The 27,184-nt window shown below is 40.1% G+C and overlaps 1 protein-coding gene across 4 annotated transcripts; it reads right to left on the bottom strand.

Moving 5' to 3' along the window:
- Positions 1-465: 465 nt before the first annotated feature.
- On the bottom strand, positions 466-26,568 carry pxnb (paxillin b). 4 transcript variants are annotated; one of them, XM_072433241.1, is made up of 14 exons: positions 26,402-26,568; positions 9,303-9,511; positions 9,145-9,230; positions 8,929-9,068; positions 8,488-8,662; positions 7,777-7,891; positions 6,568-7,686; positions 5,635-5,904; positions 5,503-5,541; positions 3,599-3,757; positions 2,996-3,169; positions 2,600-2,681; positions 2,378-2,526; positions 466-2,231 (listed from the first exon to the last, which is right to left on the bottom strand). In XM_072433241.1, exons 1-14 carry the CDS (start codon positions 26,412-26,414, stop codon positions 1,965-1,967), a joined length of 2,997 nt encoding a protein of 998 aa, XP_072289342.1. In that variant the 5' UTR covers positions 26,415-26,568; the 3' UTR covers positions 466-1,964. The 4 variants fall into 4 exon arrangements, with proteins under 4 accessions (XP_072289342.1, XP_072289341.1, XP_072289340.1 ...); XM_072433240.1 differs by lacking the exon at positions 26,402-26,568 and having other exon boundaries at positions 8,506-8,662; positions 9,145-9,524; XM_072433239.1 differs by lacking the exon at positions 26,402-26,568 and having other exon boundaries at positions 9,145-9,524.
- Positions 26,569-27,184: the final 616 nt, after the last annotated feature.

Here is a 27,184-nt window from a genome sequence, read left to right on the forward strand (position 1 = left end):
GACTATCTTTATGACAGTTTGGACTACACATTTCACTAAATCGTAGTGAACACATTTATATTTCCGATTTCACTAAACATTTTGCCTATCTGTTCCCAGTTTGACACATTTTTGTAACGTTTATAATGTTACTTCCTGAAAATTCCGCAACTGTTACCTAGCAACCATGCTGTAAACAAAAGCCAAAACCCATATGAATTACACTAGTTATGATTTTGCAAACACAAATACCGTGTATCAGTTTAGTGTAAATTGTCACTATCTCAGCTCTACTTCGTTATTTTAAACTTATTTTTCTTTATTTTTTTCAAACTGCAACTTATATATTTGCCACATGTGCTATCCCACCAAACTACATACTTTAAAGGTTACATGTTGTGTAAAATATTTCAAACCATATACACTTTTCTTCAGCCATGTTAGCATCACCCATTGTAAGGATAATTAAATGCACAACACACAATATGATTTAATAGCAAAAACAGAATTTATTTGCATAATTAGTGTAAAGGTGAGAAATCGTACTATACAGACCTATTAACAATCAACTCCAAAAGGAAAAAGGACAGGACACAAGAAATCAACCAAAATGTGTATGGCTTTGGTTAAATAGCAACCCACAAAGACCTTAAGGACCACCATTACATGTCCGTTTAAATAAATTGAGGAAAACATACGGCTCCAGAAGTCCCTGAACATCAAACCGTTCCAATATTGGATGCATTTTTATAGGAGTAATGACATAGACCCAGAGTTATACAGTAGACGCAGCTCATACACTGAACATTTAATAGAAAGGCCACCACACTTTTAAATTCTGATGCCTGCTTTTTTAATATGCTCAGTCACACACAAAATCAAAATATATTTTCTTTAGTAACAGTACATTACTAAATTTCCCAGTGTTGTTTGTTAGACATGGCACTGATAAAATGTCACAATTGTAAAAACAAAACAAAAAAGAGCCGTCAGAAAGAGACTTCTGACACAGTGGACAACATAGTGTTACTTCAATATCACTTGATTATGATAATAACACTTTGATTTGCCTCAATGAGTGGTTCAGATAAAAGTTGTATTTACAGAAAAATGAAAGGTGTAAGTGAAAGAATACAGAAGCTTGTGCCATGTTTTGTAACTTCACATCACAGTAAAACATGGGATACTGTCAAAAAGAGGAATGGTTTTGCAGATTAAACCGTCTTTTGTTTGTATAGATCTGATGCAAAATACACTTTACGGCATCTTTTTAACCTTGATCTATATTGAAAATGCCACGTGATAAAGATACAAAACTAATGCTTCTTAATAATGAATGGTAAAGAAGCATCAGCATTAGCCTTGTGCAAGTATACACTAAAATGAGATAAAAACATCAATGGGCTCTAAAAAGACACTCAACCAGTGAGCAATATTGAACACACATGTTTACAGTGTTTCACTGCCAAGTAAAAAGAATTAAAGACAAAAACTCTGGGTCACACAAAGATGATAAAATCTTGAAAAACATTAAGGTAGAAATTTATAGTTTTGATTAATCACTTGATGACATTTACACCGTTTGAATTTGGCAACAAACTCTTCCAACAAATGTTACAAAAGAATATAAGTTGTGTTCATTTTAGTTGTTGCATTAAAGTGTGTGCCACATACACAGACTAGACCCAGTGTTTCCCACAACAGTCATAGTAAAGATGGCTACATACCATTAATCATTCACCCATTCATTACCTGAATACCGTTCTGTTTATTTGGCAATTATTATATTTTGTGGCGTTTGGTGGTGTAACGCTTTACCACTTTCTCACCACCTTCAGTCACCTTCTCTGACTGTCTATGTGGGAAACAGACTCGACCCTTACATACACAGTCACTCTCATGTTCAACCTCCCAGATGACTTTCTTTGACAGCTTTTCTTAAATGCCACCTTAACTGTGGTAAATACTCTTGTACTTTCTCCTCTCTAACTGAACAACTTGACGAAGCAGCCGTGGCAGTAGGGTTTGTCGTTCTGTTCTTTAAAAGTGCCTTTGTTGAGCTGTTTGAGGCAGAAGGCACAGACAAAGTGCTCGGGGTGAAACTTCTTGGCCATGGCTGTGATGCAGCGTCCGGTGATGGGCTTCTGACAGCCGGAGCACAGCGAGCCGCGCCGCTCGTGGTAGTGCACTTCACAGTACGGCTGACCATCGTGTTCAAAGAAACTGCCATTTACAAACGGGGTGAAGCACTCCTGAGGACAAAAGCATTTTATTTAAAACTCGTCATGAGATGATGAGATACTAAAATGCTTTACCATTTTGTAAATAAGAGTTGTATTGGGGAAAAAAAACGGCTGCTCATTTTGTCAGTTATATAATGTTATTTTCAAATACAAACCCTGCAGACAAAACACTCCGGATGCCACAAACTGTTCAGAGCCGAAATGTAGTTCTCCAAAATGGCTCTAGAGCAGCCGCCGCATTTTGGTGCAAACATGTCAAAGTAATCTTTCCTGCAATAGGCTTTTCCATCCTTTTCATGAAAACCTTAACAAAACAGGAGACAGTGAGTAAAGTGCGTCAAGGGAATTCTGCAGTGTTGGGAGACTTGTTTTTATACCTTCTGGGCCAAAGAAGGATCCACATTGGGCACAGAAGAAGTGTTCAGGATGCCAAGTCCGATCCAGCGCCGTCACAACTTTCTAAAAACAAAAACGCATGGTTAATGCTGATTTGGAAGGAAACGCCATTCAGAAAAGCAGCTAGTAGACTGTAAATTTGGATAGCAATGTGTCGCAATATTAAAATTTCAAACCATTTCTATAATAAGGAATAGACTTGGTACCAATTTTGATACTATGTCTTTTTGCAGACAATATAGACTGGTTTCCATTTTCTAGTTCTGATAAAGCTAAATAAATCAGATAAATCATTCTAAAACTTTTCAGGAAAAGGTCAAGTTAAATTAAACTCCCGCAAGTCACTCCCAAATCACAAAATTACTCGACAGACTCACATCGAGGATCGGGCCATTGCAGTAGTAGCAGCGCGGGGAGAACAGGCTGTGGTAGTCCTTCTCACAGTACGGCTGCCCTTCGCGCTCAAAGAAATTCCTGGAGCCGATTTCTTCTTGACAGTGTGTGCAAACGAAGTGCTCGGGGTGCCATGTGCGGCCCATGGCAGTCACCACCTAAACACAGAGAGGATTCAGTCCATGAACAAGGAGAAGTGGAACAGCAAAGAGTTAAGAAGTATAATATGGGCATAATATGAAATTATCTAGCAATTAAAATAAGAGATCATTTCAAAAGTACGTGCCAGTTTGATGTGTTGGCTGAAAATAAGAGCTTCAAAAATGTAACAAAAGTACCACAAAAAAGTTGAAGTTGTGGTCACAGGACTTCCTGGATACTTTTGCCCTTTTAAAAAGGATGTTACATTCAGAACTGAATCTGTGGTTGCCACGGTTGCCCGACCCGTTTTACTTTTGCTTGTTTAGGATATTTTTTTTTCTCTTTTGTTACAATTTTGTTGATTTTTATTACCATTTTATTTAAATCCATTTTGTTTTGTTCCTTCTTAAATTTAACAAAAACAAAACAGGGAGCCGATCTCTCACCTGTCCCACAATAGGTTTACAGCAGGCTCCACAGACTCCTTTAGCCACAGTTTGCACTCCCAGTTTATTCAAGTCGGACTGCAGGCTGCCCAGCATGTTGTCCAGCTTGTTCACCTGAGTCGGAGCTCCACCCGGAACGCCTTTGCCTTGGGCCATTATCTGCACATTTCAAAAGGGGAACATAAACATACATATCACATAATGGTTTACGATATATTATTGTGTACCAGTACATAATGATCCCATAATAAAGCGGCTAAATAAAGATGGATAGTAAAAAGGGAAAATAATAATCAATAAAGAAAAAGAAAATAAATAACTGCACTGAGTAAGATGACAAATAAAACCCACACAGGCTAGCATTTATATAAATACTACTCAGATGCTTTATTTTATAGCAGAGATATAAGAACTCTATCGTTTGAAAAAATTTATTCAATCGTGTAGAACATTTTATGTTTTTTTTTGTTTTTGAACCCATTGCACAAAGGCAGGCAATTGCCACACAAAAAAATAAGGCTGGGGATATGAAAATATATATATACATTGATCAATTTCAGACTTCTTTCAAAGTCTGGCCTCCGCTCAAAACTACGTTTTTATTGACAGAGGATCGACTGTGGACTCTTGATTAAAAAAAAACCTTCCAAATAATTGATGATTTAACGTGACTCGATCTGTCGATCTGTCAATCTGTCAATCTTCAATTAATTACCCAGCCCTAAAAAATGCCCTAAACATATGTAATGCTTAAGCTGCCAATAGGCTATTTGTGTAATTCACCAACATTTGTCTTTAAATATTAACATTGACTCAATATTAAAATGTTGCATATAGTCAAAACAACTACTTAAAGTGTCTAGGACAGTAAGAAATAGTAAGAATAAACATTTGGTTATATTTTCCCCCAGTTTGACCATTTTGATAAAGTTTATAAGAACCAAAATCCTTATGAATTACACAATAGTTATGATTTGACAAATAATAATACTTTATAACACATTTATTTTGTTTAATGATCATTTAAAATGTCTGTTTAAGGAACTCAGCATTTCAAATGTCTTCAAACTAACTTGCCTGATGTAAAACTATGATAAATATTTACCACAGGAACTATTCCGCCAAACTAAGTCATAATTAGAAAAAGACAAGAACTTGTCATGTGCACTTAAAGCATGTGCACTCGGAGCAGAGGGCCACAAACAACCCAACTGTGTTGAATTGTCGAAGTGAATCATTAAAAATTTGGCATAAATGTCCAAGTCTTATTCATATTAGGTTGGTATAACATCAAAGTGCTTGATTTTGTTAAATTTTACAGTAAAAAGTACAACTTTTTGTTGTTTGGAACAACTGCGCTAGAAGCTGGAGGGCCAACAAAAATTGGTCTGAGGGCCGTATTTGGCCCCCGGGCCATAGTTTTGACATGTTCGACTTAAACTATCATCTTGTAACCAATAGTACCACCCATCTCTGCTGCTTTGTATGTGAATTTTTGTGAGAACCACACGTGCAAAAGAGTGGTGGCGGTGCCATGCCTCCATTGATGGGAAGACTGGGTCATACTCTGTCTGGCAGGCAACAGACACCAGGACCTTAGGCGGTGCAGGCGGGTCCACAGGTGGGACAGGCTGTGGTGGGGCAATGAAAACAGGGGGCGGAGGTTCTGGTTTGGGAGCGGGGGGCTCTTGTACAGGGGTAGGTGGAGGGGAAGGCTTTTTCACCGGCCGTGGGGGACTCTGGACAGGCTCCGGGATGTGAATTATGGGGTGTGGAAGAGAAGAGGGCAGCGGAGGAGGTGTGGGAGGGATAGGAACAGGTTGGTGCTGCGCTGGCATAGGCCTTTTTTGTTCCTCTGTGACAGGGGGACGACGCGGGGCGGGAGGAGAAGGAGGAGGGAGAACCTTTCGGACTGGGATAGGTGACTCTGGGGGGATAATGATCTGAAGAAAGGGAAAATGGAAAGAGAGAAGGAACAGATAAAGAACAGTAAGCGCAAAAGGTGGACATTTCTGGGGCACACCACCAGAGCAAACCTTGTCGACATCACTGTTGGCCCCCTCGGGTCGGAAACGCTGTGGTTTGGACGAGACGATGACGCCCTCCGTGAGCCAGTCGTCCGCTTGTTTGCGCCGGTTTCTTTCCGCGCGGCCAATCCCGAGTTTTCCCTGAAGCTCCTCAATGAGACGGTCCTGGGACGTGCTTTTATTCACAAGGATAGGCCCCATTTTGCGGCGCAGGACTCCATCTCGAATCATGGGGTGCACGTTTGGGGTCTCCTTGGTGCGCCTAATCACTGACTTCAACTGAGAGGAAACAGTGACTGTCTCACTATAGACATTTCCACACAGGAACAAGGAACACTGCAGGCTTCTTTGGCTTAGGAGGTGAGTTGCACAAACATGGGCCAAAATGCGATCAATTGGATTACATGCACACACTGCATTTGTCGCAGTAGCATCTGCTTTAAGTTTGTACAATTCATCTTTTTTTTGCAGTCGTTAGTCTTTAACATGCACAAGGTCTTAAGCCCCCTCCCACACACCTCCAATAAAAACATGCCTTACTGACCATTTGTACTACTCTTAAACTAAATAGTCAGATCTTGTAATTGGCACATGTAGTGTGTGATTGTTTTGTCATTATTCTTTAACATAAATACAATATAAATATATATAATTTCACTTCAAACAAAAAGACGTCTAATTAAGAAAACGTTATTTAGTATTTAATCTATATTATTAATTTATTGGTCACTGTATCTTGTGTTTGACCACTAAGTCAAAGGTTTTTATTTGACTATGTAGGTGTGAAGTGAATAATATAAAGTGTCTAACATAAATTGGAAAATGCTAACGTTCTCATTCATCACACAAAAAAATAGATGTAAACTGAAGCTGAGAAATATTTAGCTTCAAAAGCAAAATGGTCACTCCAAGTGCCCACAAACTAGGCCATGCTGAGCATACATGTCCGGAGGCAGACACCCGGTCTATATTTGGAGAGTGCATGAGGGGCAGGTCCAACGCCACGTCTGGGGTCCCGGGGCAGGATGAAGGGGTCATGCACTCGTCCATCCAGCTGGCCTCAGTCAGGGGGGTCATGCTGCCATCTGTGTAGGGTCTCTCTGTGTACGGGGTCAGCGTCCCGTCATGGAAGGACATGGAGAGCTCTTCGTCAGCCCAGTCTAGCTCCCCGTTCCCATCCACCGATTCGTCTGTGATGGTAGTAGTGGTACTAGCAAAAGTGTCCGGCTGTACACTATTCCGATCCATTGGTAGGACGAGTTCTTCATGTGCCATTGCTGTTCCTAAACACTCGGCATCCTCCATATTGGTGTGGGCAAAACTCATTGCTAAAAGCTTGTCCAATGCTTCATCCAAAGACGGCTCAGTGTGCGGAGCTGCAGTCTGCTCTGGTTCTACCACATGTCTACAAGGGACTGCTGGACTATTGAAAACCAAAGGAGAGGCACTTATGTCATTGTAGGGCGATGTTGAAGGTAGAGGAACGGAGGGTAGCGGCGAGGGTGTTTTTGGAGCCAAAGTGGGAGGAGTTAGGTTTTTAGATGGACTTGGACTTGAGTAATTCAGATCATGACTAGAAATCTTGTTCTCTGCAGCCAAAGGTGACACTCTTTCTGTAGAAGGACTTGGCGACTTTGAAGACTTATGATCCAAAACTGTATTTACAGATGTCATTGAAGGAGTCGTAGTCGTAGTGTTGGAAGAGCTTGAGTTACTTCTAAGCAGATTTGAGTTGGGAGCAGACTGAGAAAGCACGAGAAGATTTTTCATTTGGGACGACAGCATTGAAGCGGACACGTCTATTGAAGCGTCTAGGTCTAATTCGCTTGTTGCCGAAACGGAGGACATGGGACTTATGGGCCGAGGAGGGCGGTTCATGTGGGGTACAGACATGCTGCTGTCTCTGCCATCTTCATCTATGTGAAGTTCAAAACCAGGAAACAGAGGAGATGCACAGCTGGAAGGATGGGACAGGTTTAGGAAAGGTGAGGACATTGGAGGATGAAGGGGAGAGCTGGAGCATGGTCCGACTGGGTCGAGCGCAGAGCCCAAAGAACTGGGCTGGAGAGAGGACAGAGAAAGATAAATAAGAAGGACTAAAAGAGTAGGGCAGTAATGAGATGGAGACAGATTTTCAGTTGGATGTTGTACCTTAAAATCAGATAAAGATGCCATCAGTTCGTCCAGCTCTCTAGTGGCGCAGGAGGCTGAGATTCGGGCTTGCTGCTGTGAGGGTGTGTCCAATTCACTGTGGTGAGAAGAGGGGCTGGAAGACATAAATTATAATGGGGTATATCATTATGGGCAATCACAGAAACGTTATTTAGATAGAGATGTGAACCGCCTTAGCTACAGAGTTCTTCTGCGGGTCAAGTCAACAGCTTTTAATGTCAAACTGGCATGTATATTGAAAGCCAACTGAAGCCAATCACTGTTAAGTTTAAGGGAAAATGTATAGATACATTATATTCATAAAACATTTGAGAAATGACAATGTTTTTTGCTGATTACACATTTCAGTTTCTCAGCAAACATAATTATTCTTAAAACTAATATTTAGTTTCTCCATACATCAAATGTTTAATTGCTTTTAATTTGTTTAAACAGTTTGAATTGTTGTGGAATGAAGTTTCATAAACCACCCATTTACCCCATGATATTTTAACATTTTGATAAAGACAAATTTGACCAGACGAACAAACTATAATGATAAGCTGAGCCAGGAGTCACAACAATTATAATTTTAAGTTTTTAAAACAGTTTTGATAGATATAATAAAGCAAACAGCAAAGAAACAAGGAAATACATAGTTCCTCTTAAATATGCACACTGTTCAGATTGGTGCACGTTAAGAGCGTCTACCTGGGCGATGGCACTGACCCCTCCAGCTCATCCAGCAGACTCTCCACTGTGGGCCGCGTCTCCTCTTTCGTCCCGTTCTGCTTGTCCTGAGTCGGGGGGATCACCATGATCTCTGGGCCGCTGCCGTTCTCATAGTGAGTGATGCTGCAGGACGGCAAAGGAGGAGCAGCCTCTTCTGTGGACACAAAATACTCAAGATAAATTATCAATTCTGTAATAATAATAATTAAAAAAAAAACTAATGCCAAGAGACAGCAGAAAATGATTTGTGTCTCATTCAAAGAAATGGTAAATGGAGATTAAACGTTCCCATTCTGGGAGACAAATTTTCCTCTGATTTGCAAGAGCAAGAGCAAGGGAAATGTATATGTATATATTGAATTGTATTGTATACAGTGAACCTAAATCTAGTCTGCACAGTGAGTTTAAGTGGTTTTGTACCTGTGGTGGGGAAGGAGGGGGCGCTCTGCTGCACAGCATTGAGCTCCAGCAGAAGTCTGTCGAGCTCTGAGAGGTTACTGCCCAGAGCCGAGGTCATGGCTGCCGTGGACGGGTCAGAGGACTTCTGTTTGTTTGGAAAACTAAACCAGATACAAATAGAGCACTGTCAGAAACACACATTTATTTACTATTTAGTGTTTTTGATGTTGTAACTACCTATAAACGTGGTCCTCTTCACCGTGAGACAGCGGCGAGCTGCTGCTGTCCCGGGACCATGTGCTCTTCTGTGCTGAGCCTAAAGACTGGACAGAGGACAAATTGATTAGAAACATTCCTCTAAAGAGGAAAGAAGAAACACATTTTGTTGACACTACCTGCTGTGAGGAGTGGTGCGAGTCTGGCGGGTCGATTAGAGATCCATTTAAAGCATCAGCTGAGGGCGGAGGCGGGACAGGGGGCGGGACTGACACATCCTGATACGAGTGCCCTCCGGTTGGGATGGAGTAGGGGGTCTCGTCTGAGAGAAACACTGGCCGCTTCGAGATATGTGAAGTGGTGGATTCCAGGTCCGCCAGCAACGCGTCTGAAAAGAACATGAAAAAATACATTATAAAGTGAAAGCCTTTAAAGACTTTAGTCTGCACACATTGGCTTTTCTGGGTGTTATTTATGACATGTTTTACTTGCAAGCATTGTCTTTTTAATGGGAGTTGTAGCAGCTGGAAGGCGACTTCAAGGCGAGTGAGGAGACGGGCTATAAAAAGTCAGCAGCAATGCATCAACACCGTCTTGAGCGCGCCAGGCTAAACCATTGTCAAAACATAATCCATTGTACCTCGACTATAAATCCACCTTAAAGCCTTGATTTGTCTCTTGACTAAAATACAGGGTGTAACCTCTCGCCAGGACTATGCAGAAGCGGCTTATATTTTGTATAAGCAAGTAGATACTAAGGCAATACAAACCATTAATTATCAAAACCTGAGAGAATTCATGCATAAATCAAGAAATTAAATGCACCTCCATAATGAAATCATCTTTTTGACAGAAACATTAATAAAAAGCATACTGAACTCATATTGCCGAGTCCTATAACAAAATCATTTAATATAATATAAATGAATGTTCCCAATCACAAAATTCAACCGTTTTTCTTCTCATATTATCACTAGACGAATAAAGCAGGAGCGTTGGAGTGTCCCGTGCAGGGTTGAGGGGGTACAGTGTGACCCCCTCTGAGGCCGGAGGAACAAAATAGAGGCTTACATCACACAATCCATCCATCGTCAGTCTGACCAGAATAGACTGCAATCACCAGTAGCATACAGTTACACTACAGCGGCCTATGAGACGAGAGAGCCCCTTTCAAAGAAGTGTTTCAAAGAACTCAACAATGGCACACTGTGATTGCAAAAAAAAAGTGGAGTAAACGCAAGTAAACACAGACAAAACACGCAAAAAGATATTTAAATATTAGATTTTTTTTTAAACAAACTAGTCTGGGCCTTGCTTCTAAATGGATGGATAATGTAAAACTTTTAAAATGTACTACAACGTCCAAGATATTGCATTATGACAATTCCATATTGATCCAATGTTGGGAAGTGAACTTGACTAACGTTTTGGCAGCCATAGTACTCACATTGCCCGCTCCTCTCGCCGCTCGGCTGACGCTTGTCCTGGCGATGGGGTTATTGTACAGTAAGTGTGAGGGAGACAGTCGTGCCGAAAGGACAGTGCGAGACAAGGATTGCAAACACGCTGCCAGGGGCGGGGGAAACGGTCTTGCGCTTAGGTGAAAATACCCTTCAACAACTGAGTGCCTTCCTCAATCTGGCATCCGTACAGTAGAAGTCAAGAGTGCAATGACTCAGTGACGCTCGATTCAAAGCGAAGGGATTATTGCAGCAATTCTCAAACTTAAATACACACTGCCACATCAGAAAATAAGGGGCTTTCAGAGTATTAGCAGCTTATTTCTGATTAAATGGGTCAAAATATATATATAATATTCATTAGAGCTGCAACTAATAATTATTTTGGCAATTGATTAATCTAGTAATTATTCTATGATTAATCCAGCAATTGTTTGATTGTAATTGTAAAAGGCCCATTGGAATTTGATTTGACCAAGTTTGACCAAATTTAAGCTAACGAGATGTCACTGAAGGTTTAATTTATTGTCCCCATAGGGAAATTTGTCCTCTGCATTTGACCCATCCTTCAATGCCACTGGGGCGTCTCGTCAGGTGATCACTGCAGGGTCCTGGGGCCCGTCTCCAGATCTTTGGGCTGGACTTGGTCAGCACTGTGAAGGAGGATTTTATCGATTGTGCGTGCTCGTGTTTTCTTGCTTTGTCGGAGTCATAAAAGCTCTTCTCTCAGCACACGTTTTGGAGTCTGAATAGTTCATTCGATTACTACATTAGTTGACAATTATTTAAAATACAGTTAGTTACGATTATTCAATTAGCTTTTTTCGGCCCCATAGTTATCAACAAAAACTAAACGTGGACACGGTTAGCTCTCTCGCTTTTTCAGATTTTGTTGCTCGTAGGCATTATTTGACAGGAGTGGAAAGTGTGAAATGGGGATTGAGAGAGAGCATTTACATGCAGTAGATGTCGGAGACAGGACTTGGAGCCTGGCATACATGTGATATGCCTTCCACACGACCACCACAAGTGCGGGGCCTTTCTTTATGGAGTTTGCATGTTCTCCCCGCCTGCATTAGGTTTCCTCTGGGTACTCCGGTTTCCCCTACCACTAAAAACATATACAACGGGCTCCTCCCCTCTGGGGCCAGGACTTCTCTGAAAAAGAGGGACTTTTCTAGTTAAATAAAGGTCAGTAAAGATCATAATAAACCAGGACAAGGAATATTTCAGAGCTAAATCAGAAGTAGCAGGACTACAGCAGAACAACAGCAGGACTACAGCAGGACTACAGCAGGACTACAGCAGGACTACAGCAGGACTACCCATAATTAAGGTGAATAACTAAGAATTTAGACTGCACTGCATACAACTTGTCCAATGACATACTGTATGACCATAGAAGTGCTTGGGCTAAGTGTAAAGTAAACATACTTCATGCAGTTATTAATCAGAGAGTGTGGCGATCTAGACGAAGGAGTAGTTAAGTCTATGAAGCTTGGCATAAACCACAAGGGGAGTACAGGCCTATTTAAAGCCGTGTGTGCAAATGTGCTGAAATATCACGACCAGGCTCAAAATAATCTGCACCTGGTGTGGACATGCTAAACCAGGCCCTGGCAAGGTCTACGTAGTCACTTATAAAACAAAGACTCCAACATACTGCGGCTGGAGTCGGGGCAAGGGAAACAGATTTGATAAAAGAGTGTAGGAATTCCACGTTTCGTGTAATGCCTTATTAAAGCTGGCAAATAACACGTTCAATGTCAGGGCACTTGCTAATTATGGTAATGTATTCGACAAAAGGTTTAAATGGCCTTGACAAAAAGGATAGCAGCAGTGCAGCCTGGGGCCTTGAAACCACATGGACAAGTGAGAGCAAAGTTTTGAAAGATAGAAGGAAGAAAATAAAATGTCTCCCTCTTCCCACCTGCTGATAAAACACATCTGCAGCCTCAGCGCCACAGGGGAGCGCAATTACTGTCAGTGTTTAAACAATGTGAATTTATTAGAGGCTTCGCTTTATAGAACCAAAGGAGCCGATTGAATTTGTCCTACACTGTTTCATGTAAGAAGGTAATCAGAGACAAAACCCTAGCCAACAGGGTTTCTTTCTAGGAAGTCTGCCAATCTGAAGGGAAAACACGCCGTCTGCCGAGCCTATTCACTCCCTGGAGGAAAGAGGAAGAGGAAATAATCAGTGGCACTGGTTCCAGTCTGATATTGGAGAAGTGTGATTCACAGATCATAATGCTGGTGAAGGAGAACTAACGTACTTTAAAAAGATACACATATAGGAGATATTCTGATGTATTCATTTTACTGAGAAAAGCAATGGAATGAGGCTACCAGCAGGTCTTTGTAAAGTTTGGTCCCTGAAGAGTTAAAAATTAAAAAAAATTAAGTGTGCAAACACACTGTATGCCAAGTAACAGGATAATCTTTTCCACTAAACAGGGGCAAGAGCTGAGCGGACAAAGTCCAATTCTGCTCCAGAAGCATCCTCACTCAATAGTCCATTGTATGAGGTCAAGGGGAATAAAGCTGTCATCCAAACGGATCTGACTGGGACTAATAATTCAAGATGAGTTCATCAGACAGTAAACAGATTGCATGATGTTAGGGGAGCCATTAGTGGTGCTGCTGTGATAACTAATCTCTATATAGTTGGACAGCATGCCGTGGGTAGTGCAGTGCGTGGATGGTGAGCACATTCTTGTGGTGGTGGGACTTGAACAGTCTTGTTGTGTGCAGCCCTGGGCCGCTGCTGCCACAGACTCTTTATCAGATGAGAGAGAAGGTGCATGGGGAATTCCTCACATTCCTGTGTCCACTGAGGAGAAAGAAAGCAATCAAGCAGCGCACAGAGAAGGTGGTTTAAGGAGAAGCACCACCCCTTTTTCAGTGAAACCACGGACAACCCGTCTTTAAATGGCAACATAACAAGGGCACAAAGTTGGTGATGCTTTATAATAAAACACGTTCTCCAATCTGCCAGGTCAGAAACATGTTGACAACTAAAACATGCATCTAAACAGCAGCGTGCTTTGAATTTCAAGAAAAGAAAACGTTACTGTACAACAACTGAATCTTTTCTGATAACATACGGGAAAAGGTGATGGGCCACTGGGGTCTTCTACTCACCCGTTTATAGCCAGCGTGGGCAATTTACCCAAGGGTACGAATAAAGACACCTAACCTAACGCCCAAAACTGAAACTCGACCCATTAGGCCCACCCCGAAGAGATATTTTTATCAAACAAGACAAGCAGGGGCCAGTAGTCAGCCAGACAAACGAGGCTCGCTGTTAAAACACCAGTGGCTTAGAAAGAATGCTGTTAAATGTAGAGGCCTCACAATATGTGCTAAATGCTTACAGAGCAGGGCTGCACCACTCAACACAACCAATCACAAACGCTGTTATTAAGATGTGGCTGCTTGATTATAGAAAGTTATTAATTTGAATCATAATCGATCACAATATACTATGTTCAAATGATTATTGTTTACACACAGAGAACAGATTCAATTCAAGTAGGACACCTTAAAAGTCTGTTATTATATTGAAATATTAAAAGTTGCAAACATTTCCAAAGATATTAACCTTTTTTTTTTTTATGAGTCAATGGTTTTGCCTCAAAGCTTTTGTGAGCAGCTGTATCAGTGAACAACAGCCTCATGTGGAGAGTAAGTTGCTTTTTCATAAAACATCTTTTGCCCAATTGCCCTTTTCCTTTCGGTACTAGTTTATGAAATATATATCAATTTACGATCTGAAAAAACTATGCAACTTCAAAACTTTTGACATGCTTGTTGATTTTTCTCTGTCAACCGTCAATGGTCCTGATCACAACTGAATAACATAAATACGACTGTAACTAACTAACAATTATTTCTATTGTACAATGAGACATTATCACAACCACAAACCACATTAAGTTTATAATTTTGTCCCGGAAACTTCTAGATAGAAAATATCTACTAATAAAGTGTAATATTGATAAAAATCTGAAATTGCATCGTTATTATAAAAAGGAATTTTCGTGTTTAAAGTCTTAAAGTCTAGATAATGACTAAAGTTATCAAAATACAGCTACCATTATTTTCTTTTATAGCAGACTAATATTTGCAGCCCTAATAAATGCATACATTGCAACTTTTATAATCCCGTTAACATACCGGTATATTTCCCCGTTACAGAGACACCACACAAATGCAAGGGTTCAATGAAAACTATACTGGGAGGTGACATTTGAGTTGCTGGAGCTTTTTAGGTTCATTACTTCTAAATAAACTTTCCTAATGGCAGTATCCAAAAGATTACACCCCAAGAGAGAACAGTGCCCCAAAATAAAGCTCCTCCCTGCAGAGCTGTAAATAAGATGACAGGGAAAGTCTGAGGCTGATGTAACGAGCAGCTTCTGGGCCCACATTCAAATCAAGGCATGCGAGTGTCACAGTGGCTTTTGTGCCGCCACAGACTCTCATCGAGAGGGATGAGTCGAGGCCCCTCGCAGAAAGACTGGCTTGTCCTGCTCCAGAGACCCGACTCAAAAGATGTACTTCAGCAAGACATTAAACAGATGGAGAGTGAAAGAATGAGAGAGTACATGACCAGAGAGCAATTAACTGGATGCCAAAGACATGAGCACCTCTAAACAGTTTGACAGAACAGATTTGTCCCATAAGTGTCAGAAAGTTCAACCGTATTATTTTGCAATAATCTATCTTTATAAATTTGGAGTTGGGGGAGGTAATAGTCCATTAGTCAAAATGTGACTTGATGCCCTGGGGCCACTAGACAACGGAAGTACAGTATGCGCCGACTTTGACCCTCAGGTAAATGGGCAATATCATAGTGGTTAATATATATATATATATATATATATATATATATATATATATATATATATATATATATATATATATATATATATATATATATATATATATATATATATATATATATATATATATATATATATATATATATATATATATATATATTTTTTTTTTTTTTACACAATCATCTTAAAAAATATGATAAAGAAAATACATTTAGTTATCGATTTTTACAAAAGTGAAACGTTTAATTTGTAAACCTAACTACAACTTAAAATGCACATGGCAGGTTAGACTACACATTTCACTAAAACATAGAGAACCGAATTATATTTAAGATTTTACCAAACATTTAGCCTGTTTTCTTCCAGTTTGACAATGCTGAAAGTTTATATGTGTACTTCCTGGTTGGACATGAGCAGCAGATGTGACATAGGCAGAGGTAATGCTACAGCAGTTACCAAAGAACCATATTGTAAAAAAGGACCATAACAAAATAGTTATGATTTGATAAACAATAAAACATAACATTTATTTTGTTAAATTATCGTTTAAACTGTCCAAAAAATGTGTCTGTTGTATGTAATTCTCCCCGTATTTGAGATAGAAAGTCGCTTATTGATGACATCACAGAGGGATTCTGTTTAAGTAGTCGGCTCTACTTCTACTCTCTAACATTTTTCCAACTTTTCTTCACAAACAACATGATTGATGTAAAACTATGATAAATATTTACAGCAGGAACTATCCCACCAAACTAAGTAATAAGAACAAAAACACAAACGGGTCAAATGCGCTTTAACTTCAATTAATTGGTCATTGTCCACAACATTAGGACAAATATTGGTCCGATATTGTATCAGCTGAAAATATCTCTACAACCTGGTTTCAGAAATAACCAAAAGAAAGACAAGAGGAGATAAATATAACATTAACTATAGTAGCAGAATAGTAGTTGTCCTTGTGACTAAAATAAAAGTGATAAAAGTGATATCCTATCTGGGAAAATAAGCAGAGGACGACCATCACTCGCTAAATATGACCTGGAGTTTCCCCGTCATGAAATAATAGTACAAGTATGAGTTACAGACATGGATTCCTGCTGCATTGCCTCAACCTGACAGCGTCCAGTAATCAGCTCAGCTCTGGAGCCTGTACAAGGTCAGTGTGGACTCAGTCTGGGAATGAAATGTAGGGTTGAAGGACAAAAGAGGCTCAAACAAAGAGCAAACAACAAGATTAGTTTGGGCCGACAGCGAAGGTGAAGTGTCTTGCCCAGGGACACAGTGGAAGTATGCGCACTTGTAGAATGAAGGTACCAATCGGTCTAAAAGATGCTTGACGCCTCTGTGGAAAAATTATGTCATAGTTCAACAACAATAAGTGTTACAAAATGTGTATATCTTTATATTTCATCATGTCACACACAGGATTTTTACTACAGAATTGTCATGTTAATAAAGTATAATGGATTATTAAATACATATTTATATAAAGACACGATTTTAGATCAAACCACAGGATGTTCACTACAAAGTTGCCACGTTAATAAAATATAATTAATAAGTCATTAGTGCTCATTTAATAACTGTATAACCGTCTCAGCTAAAGAATAATGTATTAACACAGCAGGACATCAAACTGGTGCATGTTCAAAGTTTTTATTATTACTTCTTTTGACCTCGCTTAAACCATGAACACCAGAGCTCTTCACTTATAAACCGTCTCTGACTCAAGTGACTCAAAGTTTGAAAAAAAAAAAAAAGACTTATGTAATTTAAAGAAGACATTAGTGTGTATTGTTGAGTTAATTTTTGGAGGAAGAAAAACATTTTGCAAGTCAACTAATAATGAACAAATGTGAGGTCTTGTCTAGTCCTCTACATGTTGGTAACTCAGTACCAAACTCAACCCACGACATGTTCTAGTTACTTTTGTTCTGAAAAAGATTGGATGGAATATTTAAGTTCAAAAACAAACAAGCCTCCCCCATTGAGGGATGAGCAGTTACTAAGCTGCAGTGTTTCTGCTGTACACAGTCTAATGTTTAGCTGTGAGTCATTTACAGAGCTTACTGCATCATTACCCAATCAGTGTCAAGGAATTTAAACTCTTTTATGATCCGTTTCCAATCCATTACACATAGAGGAAAATGACCAAATCAGAGAAAATAACGCCATTAAAATGATAAAGTGATCTCTGATAAACAAGCCAAATTCTTGAGACAATCCCTCCTGATACCTGATAAAACAGAACTGTGTGCAAGAAACTATTATGAGTTTCAACACTGTTAAAACAATAAACGAGATTAATGTTGTCTTCATTCCTCACTCTTAGTTTAATACATTATATATCATGTTTAGTAACCTACAGATCACAATTACTAACTCAATTTATTGTTCAATAAATGAGAGCTTATTGGGGTCAATATTTATCATGGGCACGTTTTCTTTGTACTAGTGGAGGACTTCAATGACTCACTAAAGATACTATCCACCTACTTAAGTGTTTCCTTCTGTCATTTATTATTTGCCGTTTTAATTTTTAACAATATGGTACATTAAACTTTTCACAGAGCCACTGCTCTGCCACCACATTTGGCCCCCGGGTCATAGTACCTTGCAACACGGTACGAAAGGGTCTGGTTTGGGTCCTGATACATGGATAAGTGTTTGTAAAATTATGCTTTGATTGTGTAGAACAAAATGCCTTAGAATTTCATGTTCACAATGTCCCAAAACACCAGAACACAACTGTGAATAACAGTCTCCTTTTCAGCCCAGCAGATTGAGCCTTAACGCAGAAGTGCACTTGGTATCTAATAATAACAACTGTATGTTGTTTGAAAGTATAAAGACTGCCTGTATTGATGTGCTGTATTGACATTTTGAGAAAAGCCCTAACGTCAAGTCTGTCAAAATATTGCAATTCACGCCACGTTGACGTTCCATCATTCACTAAAGTCACTACATCTTTTCTCACGCATATTAAACCATCTGTTTGGCCCAAAACCCACTCCCCACACCACGGGCCTCGTCCAGCCGGCAGCCCTGAGTCCGCTCATTGTTTTTTGCCTGCGTTTCCTCAGGATATGGGGCAGGGTCTGTTGCCTAAGCGATGAGGTCAGTCACGCAGCTCTCCCTCCCTCTCCGAGCGTGGTCAACACAGGATGGGTGTGGAGCCCAAAAACGCAACTGTCTGATTTACAGTTAGGCGCTTCTCTTTAGTTAATGCCGTAGACATGGTTAGGGCTGGCATGTCCTCATTGGGTGATGATAGCGGGCCGGTAACATAACTCGCCTGGCGGACACACAGGGACACAGGAGCCCCTCCAGACCGACTAAGAACTGTTGGTATGCGGTGTGTAAGCGCTACAAATATTCAAAACCAACGGTGCCTCCACACAGATCTGCAAAGTGATCACTATTTATTAGTGCTTACAAGATACAAGACTGTAACCACAAGACTTTTACAAGGAAGTGACGCCAGGGTCGAAGCCAAAATTGCTTCTGTTGAATATGATTTGGACTATACAGATACTTAAACACATGCGGAAGTTGGTGTAGATAATTGTAAAATACTGGTGGAATTTGTAACAGTTGGTAAAACGTTATTACAGCAAAATCTGGAAGTCTCCAGTTGCAATATCTACACTTTTATTTGGTCAAACATGTCTTTAACAAGTCTCAATGTGCAACAGAACTAATCATTTGACTAGTGGATTAATCAAATAATTCAATTGCAGACTACTACTACTTAAATATTTGTTGCACTCCTAAACTTCTGGTACTATACAATTTCACTGTTGGATGTCACTAAACCATAAACGAAGAATAAAACTATTTTAACTAAACATTTTGAAGATGATGAATGTATTAAATACCAACTAACATTTGCTCTAAATCAGCAGATGACTGGCATTTTTTTCACAGCAGGAAACATGGGAGCGAGAGATAAGGAGCGAATGCCATGGAACAAATTGGCCTGGGCCTGAATTCAAAGCTCAGCGTTTCAAATGTGGTATGCGCTCGATCAGGTGGGCTGTCAGGGCGCGCAGGCTTCCTGATATTTGGGAAGCAAACAGCCTCCAAGTTAGACTCCGCTGAAGCAAAGACAAGTGGTTAAATTCAACATAGACGTTTTAAACACACTGGATTAATAAATAGTTCCGTTTTTCAGATTAGCTCCTCAAAAGTGGAGGGCATTTCACATCTGCTTTCATCCAGGAGAGTCTTTGGGTTTTAGAGCCCATGTGTAAATTTTTACTTTTAAACAAGCAGCATTTAAGTTTGTTGATTTAAAATGTAGTGTTTCTCGAGACTTTTTAGCCAGAATTTTACCCCGAATTAGACTATTTAATCCTATAGTTCAGCGACAGCGACTATGCAACGGATGACATGATTATTGGGTTATTCAGATCACAAATTTAAAAAACGTATTAATAATCCATAGACCATTTTAGAAGCAAAATCATGTATGGTTTTCGTCACATTCTCTTTATTTCGTTGTTCCGAACAGCTGATTTTGTGAAGCTGAACAGTAAGAGTAACGTGTTAGACAACGTTTCACTGTCGCTTGGTCTCAGTAATCGTGACCTTAACGCAGCTTTAATCATTTGGAAGCCACTTTTAGCACTTTTGCAGAACACCGATCAAGGACAAATATACCTTGCAGTGAAGAGATATATATGTTCACCTCCAACTCGTAAAACCCAGTTGCTGTGTCGCCAGGTTTCTTTTTTGGGACTTGAAGGGAAATAAAACAATTTAAAAAAACTATGCAGACATTTATTTAGGTTAGACAGAAGAAATGGCTGCTTATTAAAGTCACCAGATTAAAAATACTGTCTGCAACTGCATACCAATGTAGTAATAACTTAACATCCCCTTTTCAAACAGTAACCATGAATAGACGAGAAGTCACATACACTTATAAATAACCACTAGACTAACTGAACTAAAGCCTGATCTACGGGAAGGGCTTGACTATATTTTATTTCTAGTATACTTAACACTTTTCTGAGATGTAGTCGACTAAACACATGTCCTACAGTAAAAAGGGAGTGTTGTATCACCATGTATCTGACCCAAGCTGCACCCAAAAGACCAGAACTGCACAGGAGTTCATGCAAAAATAACCATTTTTACAGAAAAATACAAGATAAAACTGATGATTCACACAACAATCTTCAGCAAAGTTACTCTATATATTCTCATTTTGCTGCCGTCCCATACAAACGGTTTTAAATCAAATAATAAGTCGACGAATACAAAATTTGGTTGACTAGGACAATGTCAATCACTTTTTATTCTTCATTAAGATGCTGTGTTTGCACAAAATGAAACGAGAGTGAAGTTAGTCCACCAGAATCTGACAAGTCAATGAGGAATTTGTCAAAGATGTTGTTTTCATACTTTTTCTTCTGCTCAACCCCCAATTCCAAATGTATTAGGTTTTTCTGCTCAGGGGTAAAGACAATTGTTCAACCACTCCTTAAAACAGACATTTTGAGATCATTGGTGTGAGGCCTTTCTGTGCAGGATGTTCTTCTGGACTGGTTCCTCTGGGGCTCTTGTTTCCTAAATCAGCCCTAAAACACACATATTGCACAAGAAACTCATCCCCCAGATACTGCGGACCAAGATCTGCTTCTAACAATAAACAGTCAAGTTTACATGATTGTGACGTAGTGTTAGGTACTGGAAATGCCAATATTATTTGGTTAATCTACCATTTTAGAAGCAAAAATGTGTTTCAGTTAAATCTATACCGTATTTTCCGGACTATAAGCACGTTTTTTCATAGTTTTGACTGGGGTGCGACTTATACTTATATTTATACTTATACTCCGGAGCGACTTATGTGATATTATTTGTTATTTTCACACTTGCAACTGCATTTCATACTCCAGTGCAACTTATGTTTTCTTTTCTCTCTATTATGCATTTTTGGGCTGGTGCAACTTATACTCCATTTGGTGGTTTACATAACTCATATTGTTGTAGGTGTATTGTTAACTTGTTCAATTAACTTCATTATTCAGATAGTTTGATTTCATATAGCTGGTCACAGACTAAAGGAATTGTGATCTATTACTCAGTTTGAACAAGAGAAAAGTATGTATTTTACCATTTACTGGAGTCAAAAATCGTAAATAATCATCAATACGTTATGTTTCTTCTCACCAAACATCATGCGTACTTTGCCAAACTTCTAAATGACGGGATTAATTATTCTAATAGGATTTGATAATAGCTTTTGCGTGATGTATTTTTCTCCACATCTGATTCCTTTTACGATGAGCAATGACTAAAGAGTTTTCCTCAAATACAAGAAATCAAGTCCCTCTACGTTGACATTTCCACATCTGGATTTGGGCCAGTCCCGTGGGCCACTTCTCTAAATTAAATCCAGGTCTGTTTGCCACCTGGTCCGTCCCGTCCAAAGCAAACCTCGGGGAAAGAATGACTCAGAGGAAAATTGGAAGAGCGCTCATTTACGTCTTCGAGGGAATTCCCTTTCTGGGGCAGAGCAGAGGGATCAATATCCGAAGATTAAAGACGCCGCCGCGCTGGTTCTACAAAGTATGATCAGGTTTCCAAACAGTCCGGACCTCTGGGAAACACTCAGCTGCTGCTTCACTAGAACCACCATAAACCACAGGCAGAAAGGGGCTTCAAAGGCCAAGGAGCAAGAGACACTGAAGATCACGATACGCCACGTGGTTGTTTATGACTGCCATATCGATACTCTTGAAATAATTTAATATATTTACACACAAAACGGACAAAAACAAGATTAAATCAAGGTTAATTTAGGACTTGAAAGTGTCATGTCCAAAAAAAAAAAGTCACCACAGGAATAAAAAGTCCCTCGTGCTAATATTTCCTCTGATCATCCCAAACACTCTCACTTAAAGGTGGTATGGACGATTTTTTTCAGCAATTTTTTTTATCATATTTCCTCGTGGCGTGGATAAATCATTTGTCCTGCCACGTATCAATCATAAAACGCACCTACCGCTCACCTGCAGCCGCGTCACGCTCGTCCCCACGTTTCCGCGTGCCTAAGCGCATGGACCTATCATAATATAGTTCCCTCAGTGTACGGGGCAAAATGAAGACGGAGAAAGACAGTTCGAGCTGACGCAGAAGTGGACAGAAATCTACGGGAGACGAGCGATGCGATGCGCTCCGTTGCGCTAATAAACAAACGCACGTGTGTGTTGTATCAGTCCACACGGGGGAGTGTGGACTGATACAACACTTCCGCCTGCGTTCTCAAATTGCCAAAAAATCGTCCATACCGCCTTTAAGGGTCAGATCTGTAGTAGATTGATGGTGCACGTCTTACCTCGAAAGTGCACGTCTTACCTTAACTCGAAAGTGCACGTCTTACCTCGAAAGTGCACGTCTTACCACGAAAGTGCACGTCTTACCACGAAAGTGCACGTCTTACCACGAAAGTGCACGTCTTACCACGAAAGTGCACGTCTTACCTCGAAAGTGCACGTCTTACCTCGAAAGTGCACGTCTTACCTCGAAAGTGCACGTCTTACCTCGAAAGTGCACGTCTTACCTCGAAAGTGCACGTCTTACCTCGAAAGTGCACGTCTTACCTCGAAAGTGCACTTCTTCCCTCGAAAGTGCACTTCTTCCCTCGAAAGTGCACTTCTTCCCTCGAAAGTGCACTTCTTACCTCGAAAGTGCACTTCTTACCTCGAAAGTGCTCGTCTTACCTTGAGTGCCGCCAATAATGGTCAAAAAAAAAGAAAAAGGTCAATTGTGCAGAAAAATGCAACGATCAATCAACTAATTGTGACGGAGAAAGACAGTTCGAGCTGACGCAGAAGAGGACTGAAATCTACGGGAGACGAGCGATGTGATGCGATGCGCTCCGTTGCGCTAATAAACAAACGCACGTGTGTGTTGTATCAGTCCACACGGGGGAGTGGCATGCGCACTTCCGCCTGCGTTCTCAAATCGCCGAAAAATTGTCCGTTGCATCTTTAACTCAAAATGTCAAAAAAATACACTATTTTCATATTTTTTAAATCTGAAAGCTTTTATCTGAAAGCCATCAGTCGCTATATTTTAACATTTATTTTGTTAAGAATGTATTTTAAAAGTCTTTTTGAACTATATAAATAAGCTTTACTGGTCGAACACCAAAATAATTGTTCGTGCCAGCCAAAGATAAAACTCATAATAAATCTTGTCCACTTGTATTTCAGCAAACAGAATAAATTAACAATCAAATCTATTTTTACCTAAAGAAGTAGAAAAGAGTTCAGCACAGACTGGTCAGTTTTGCTTCTTTCTAGTAGTAGTAGTCGACTAGTCAGAGATTATTTGTCCCGATTAATGTGTGGTGACTAGAGAGAAGATTTAGAAATATAGAGCATTACTGAAATGTTTTTGTTGATTTTACGCTACCACTGTTGTCGCATAAGGTTTTAAAACACAAAGATCAAAATGCAATGATTTCATATTCCACTCGTCATGAATGATTGGTGGTAGGAGAGTGTGGGAAAGTCTCCTGCAGGAGTTCAGAGCATAAGTGAGCCTCATGTCAGTGGGACAGGGCAGCAGCAGGAGGTAAGCGTTTGGCCTTAGACCTTGACACAGACCATGTTAGACATTCCTTCACCGCAGCTTCCCTCTCGTTAGCGAACAGGCCAATTTTACCACCAATTCTGTACACTAGCCTTTTGAACCCATATTGGACTGGTAATAAAATGTACCGGTAAACAGGTTTAATTTGAGTTAATGTTTTTGGTGCAATGCCATTCCCCCAATTTTCTTGTAGCGCAAAATCTCTCAATTATCCAAGCTCCAGCAAACTACAACCAGCATTTGTATAGAGCACTGCACTTATCCAGTGCTCTAGTGTCTTGATTTGACTTTATACAACAGCTAACCAGACTGTGCAAACATAAAATATGAATCTTATTAGATACATGCTACTGGGTTAGGGTTTTGTCCAAAGTTTCAGCAACATAAGGAAACAAAAGGTGTAGTTTTTGTCTGCCGTTCTCCATTTCCACCTCTAGGGCTGTGCAATAAATGAAATTAAATAGTGGAATGGAGATTATTACACCTTATTCAAATTAAATCATTCAGAAATGCCACAAAAGGGGCGGATGAAGTTATGTTGTAAACTTGAGATATTTTTACACTTGTTTACACTGTGATTTATTTTACAGACATTTTACATTTGTCTGATAATTTCACCTGAACAAATACATTTAAAGACATGTTTTAACAGATTATAGATGTATTCATTTTTGTCAATATCGCTCACTCATACAACTTATTACAAAATATAACAAGCTGGGATAACTGACCTACATGCTATGGCACACATGTGTTTCAACGGTTTCTTTTAGACAAAACCGCACATTTCCTGTGAAACGTCTCCCATTGTGACAAAGGTGATTCTCATTTGTTCCATCACTGAGCAGCTTCACTTCTACTACTACTGCCACTTTTGCAACAATCAGCCCTTTCACTGGCATCAAATGTGGCCCGGAGCTATTCTCACACAGGGCAAACTCAATATGTGAAGCGTCATCTGTCCACTTAAACAATCCACAAATGCATCCAGACTTCCTTTTTTAGAAGCGCAGGAGGAGCAGGGACATTCCTTCAAACCAGAATTAGTTTGTTGCGGCAAATATAGCCAAACCGGGCCAGGTGGAGTTAAACTGCACAAGGTCCAGAGTGAGGAAGAGGTCAAGGCCCAATGAACCACAAAGAGACAAAGACATTGATCTGGGGTTTAGCCACAACATTGTACTTCCACTGCCCCATAATAAAAAAAAAAAAAAGGACATAAGCAGCAAATTCCAAACCTCTAAATATAGCAGGCAGCGTAAATCCTGACATCCCAAATCATAAACGTTTGGATGAGTTTCTCTCACAATGTTTTCACCCGTGTGTTGTAGAACTGCAAGATCCAAACCATTTTAAAGTAAAGTACTTTCCTCTTCTTAAAAATGTTAAAGAAGGTGCCAACCCTATAGTTCAGACATTTGCAAACATGTTGTGAAAGGCGTGTAAAGTCTTGTAAAGTTAAGCAGTTCATATTTCAGACTTCACACAAATCTGATCTCATTGCTCGTCAGAAAAATGGCAAAAGTAGATATTTTCATTTCAGTTTGTTGCCAAAAAAAGAAAAGTCTAGCCATGTCCAAATTTAAACTAAGTAATAAAACACTGCTCAGTTTAGAAATAGAAGATAGTCAGTAAATCAGAACAGTTCGTGATAAACATCAGCCTGTAAACGTGTAAATGCAGTGTCTCTTTGCAGTTGCCCCACCACACTATCCCTGTTGTATTTAAGATAAGATTGACTCCACAAAACCACGCAATACCAGCTCAGATACGACAGGAAATATACGTATTCAAAAGTATAATCCTGCTTTGAGTGAGGCTAAACGTGAAGGCCCCGGGACTTCAAAAGCAGGAATGAATAGCTTCAGGGCAAAAAGTTCAGGAGGTATGTCGAAATGTCAGAAAGCTCCCTCAGCCCTCTGGTGACGGAGTTTGCACGGGATCGTTAACGCAGTAAAGTCGATGTAAAGTCGCATTGAGGCCGTTTAAAAGTAGAGAAAGTGTGTGTATGTACTAGCTTCGCAAAGGTAACGGTGGGTCATTGAAGTGGTGATGCGGGCTAGCCAGGTCTGTCCGCGGCGCGTTTACGGCATCAAAGCGTCGCAAAGTCACAAAACTGACGCCTAAAGAAGCGCAAAGTAAGAGCCGCTGTAATCGCATGTACTTATTGCTTAGACAAAGGTGATAACACTGATCAACACTTGTTTTCAGCCCGCAAATCGCGCTTCTGCTGCCGCTGCTGCTGCCGCTGCTGCTGCTGCTTCTGGGTGACTCCTCCACCACCGCACTACCCTGCCTCAGTACGCTCCTCACAAACGGCTCTAAACGGGGAAAACGTTGCCCAAAACCTCGGCCACTCACCTAAATCGTCCATGTTTGGAGCGCGGTGGACGCCTGTGTCTGTTTCTTCAGCGTTTGATCCGTGGACGAGGTCAGATTTGTCTAAACTTGTTCCGCCGCCGCCGCCGCCTCCTGAAGTTGGATCGGGAGGTGTCGTGAACGCGCGCAGATGTGTGCGTGTGTACTTTACGGGAGGGAGCGCGCGCGGCGAGAGGGGAAACAGCGTCACGTAGTGGCCGAAAGCGGGACTTATGTGGGTTTTTTTATTAGTCGCGTGTACGTTTGACTGCGCGTTCAAATTATGTCCATGTACACAACTACTACGGATCATAGCCGTTCCATTCAGCAATTATTTTAACTGTGAGGAATACATGCTATTTTTTTATGTATTTAATGAATAGAGCTAGTTACCCTGGAAGGCCGCCATGTTTGAAGCAGCAGCGCAGAACGCCCATAAGGAATAATTAACCAAAACAATCTCAAAAAGTAAATAAAAATGCCGTGGAACAACTTGATACACAGCAGGGTCACTACTGTTTAATACTTTTACCACTCTACATTGTCAGAATAAGTGTTATTGAACGCTAAGTTTCGGTATTTAAGGCAAGGCAAGGCAAGGCAAGTTTATTTGTAGAGCACATTTCATACACAAGGCAATTCAAAGTGCTTCACACAGCAGGAAAAATGCATTCAAATCACAAAGAAATTACGGAAACAGAAATACAATAAAATTAACTAAATTAAAAATTATCAATCCAACTGATTTTCTAAACTAATAAAATCACAAACAAAAGAGAAGAGTGC

Source organism: Eucyclogobius newberryi, unplaced genomic scaffold, assembly GCF_026437365.1.
Source record: "Eucyclogobius newberryi isolate DKJ021-1_F unplaced genomic scaffold, fEucNew1.0.hap1 SCAF_6, whole genome shotgun sequence".
Classification (NCBI taxonomy): domain Eukaryota; kingdom Metazoa; phylum Chordata; class Actinopteri; order Gobiiformes; family Gobiidae; genus Eucyclogobius; species Eucyclogobius newberryi.

What these genes read in the sequence shown, in the direction of transcription:
- pxnb (XM_072433239.1), bottom strand. Translation starts at nt 9,524, where the DNA reads ATGTTCTTTTCAGACGCGTTGCTGGCGGACCTGGAATCCACCACTTCA. An exon ending in CCCCTCCTTCCCCACCACAG is followed by an intron (nt 8,663 to 8,928) that starts GTACAAAACCAC and finishes TTGTGTCCACAG; the next exon opens with AAGAGGCTGCTCCTCCTTTG. An exon ending in CACCTATCCCAGTCCGAAAG is followed by an intron (nt 3,758 to 5,502) that starts GTTCTCCCTCCT and finishes TGAAATGTGCAG; the next exon opens with ATAATGGCCCAAGGCAAAGG.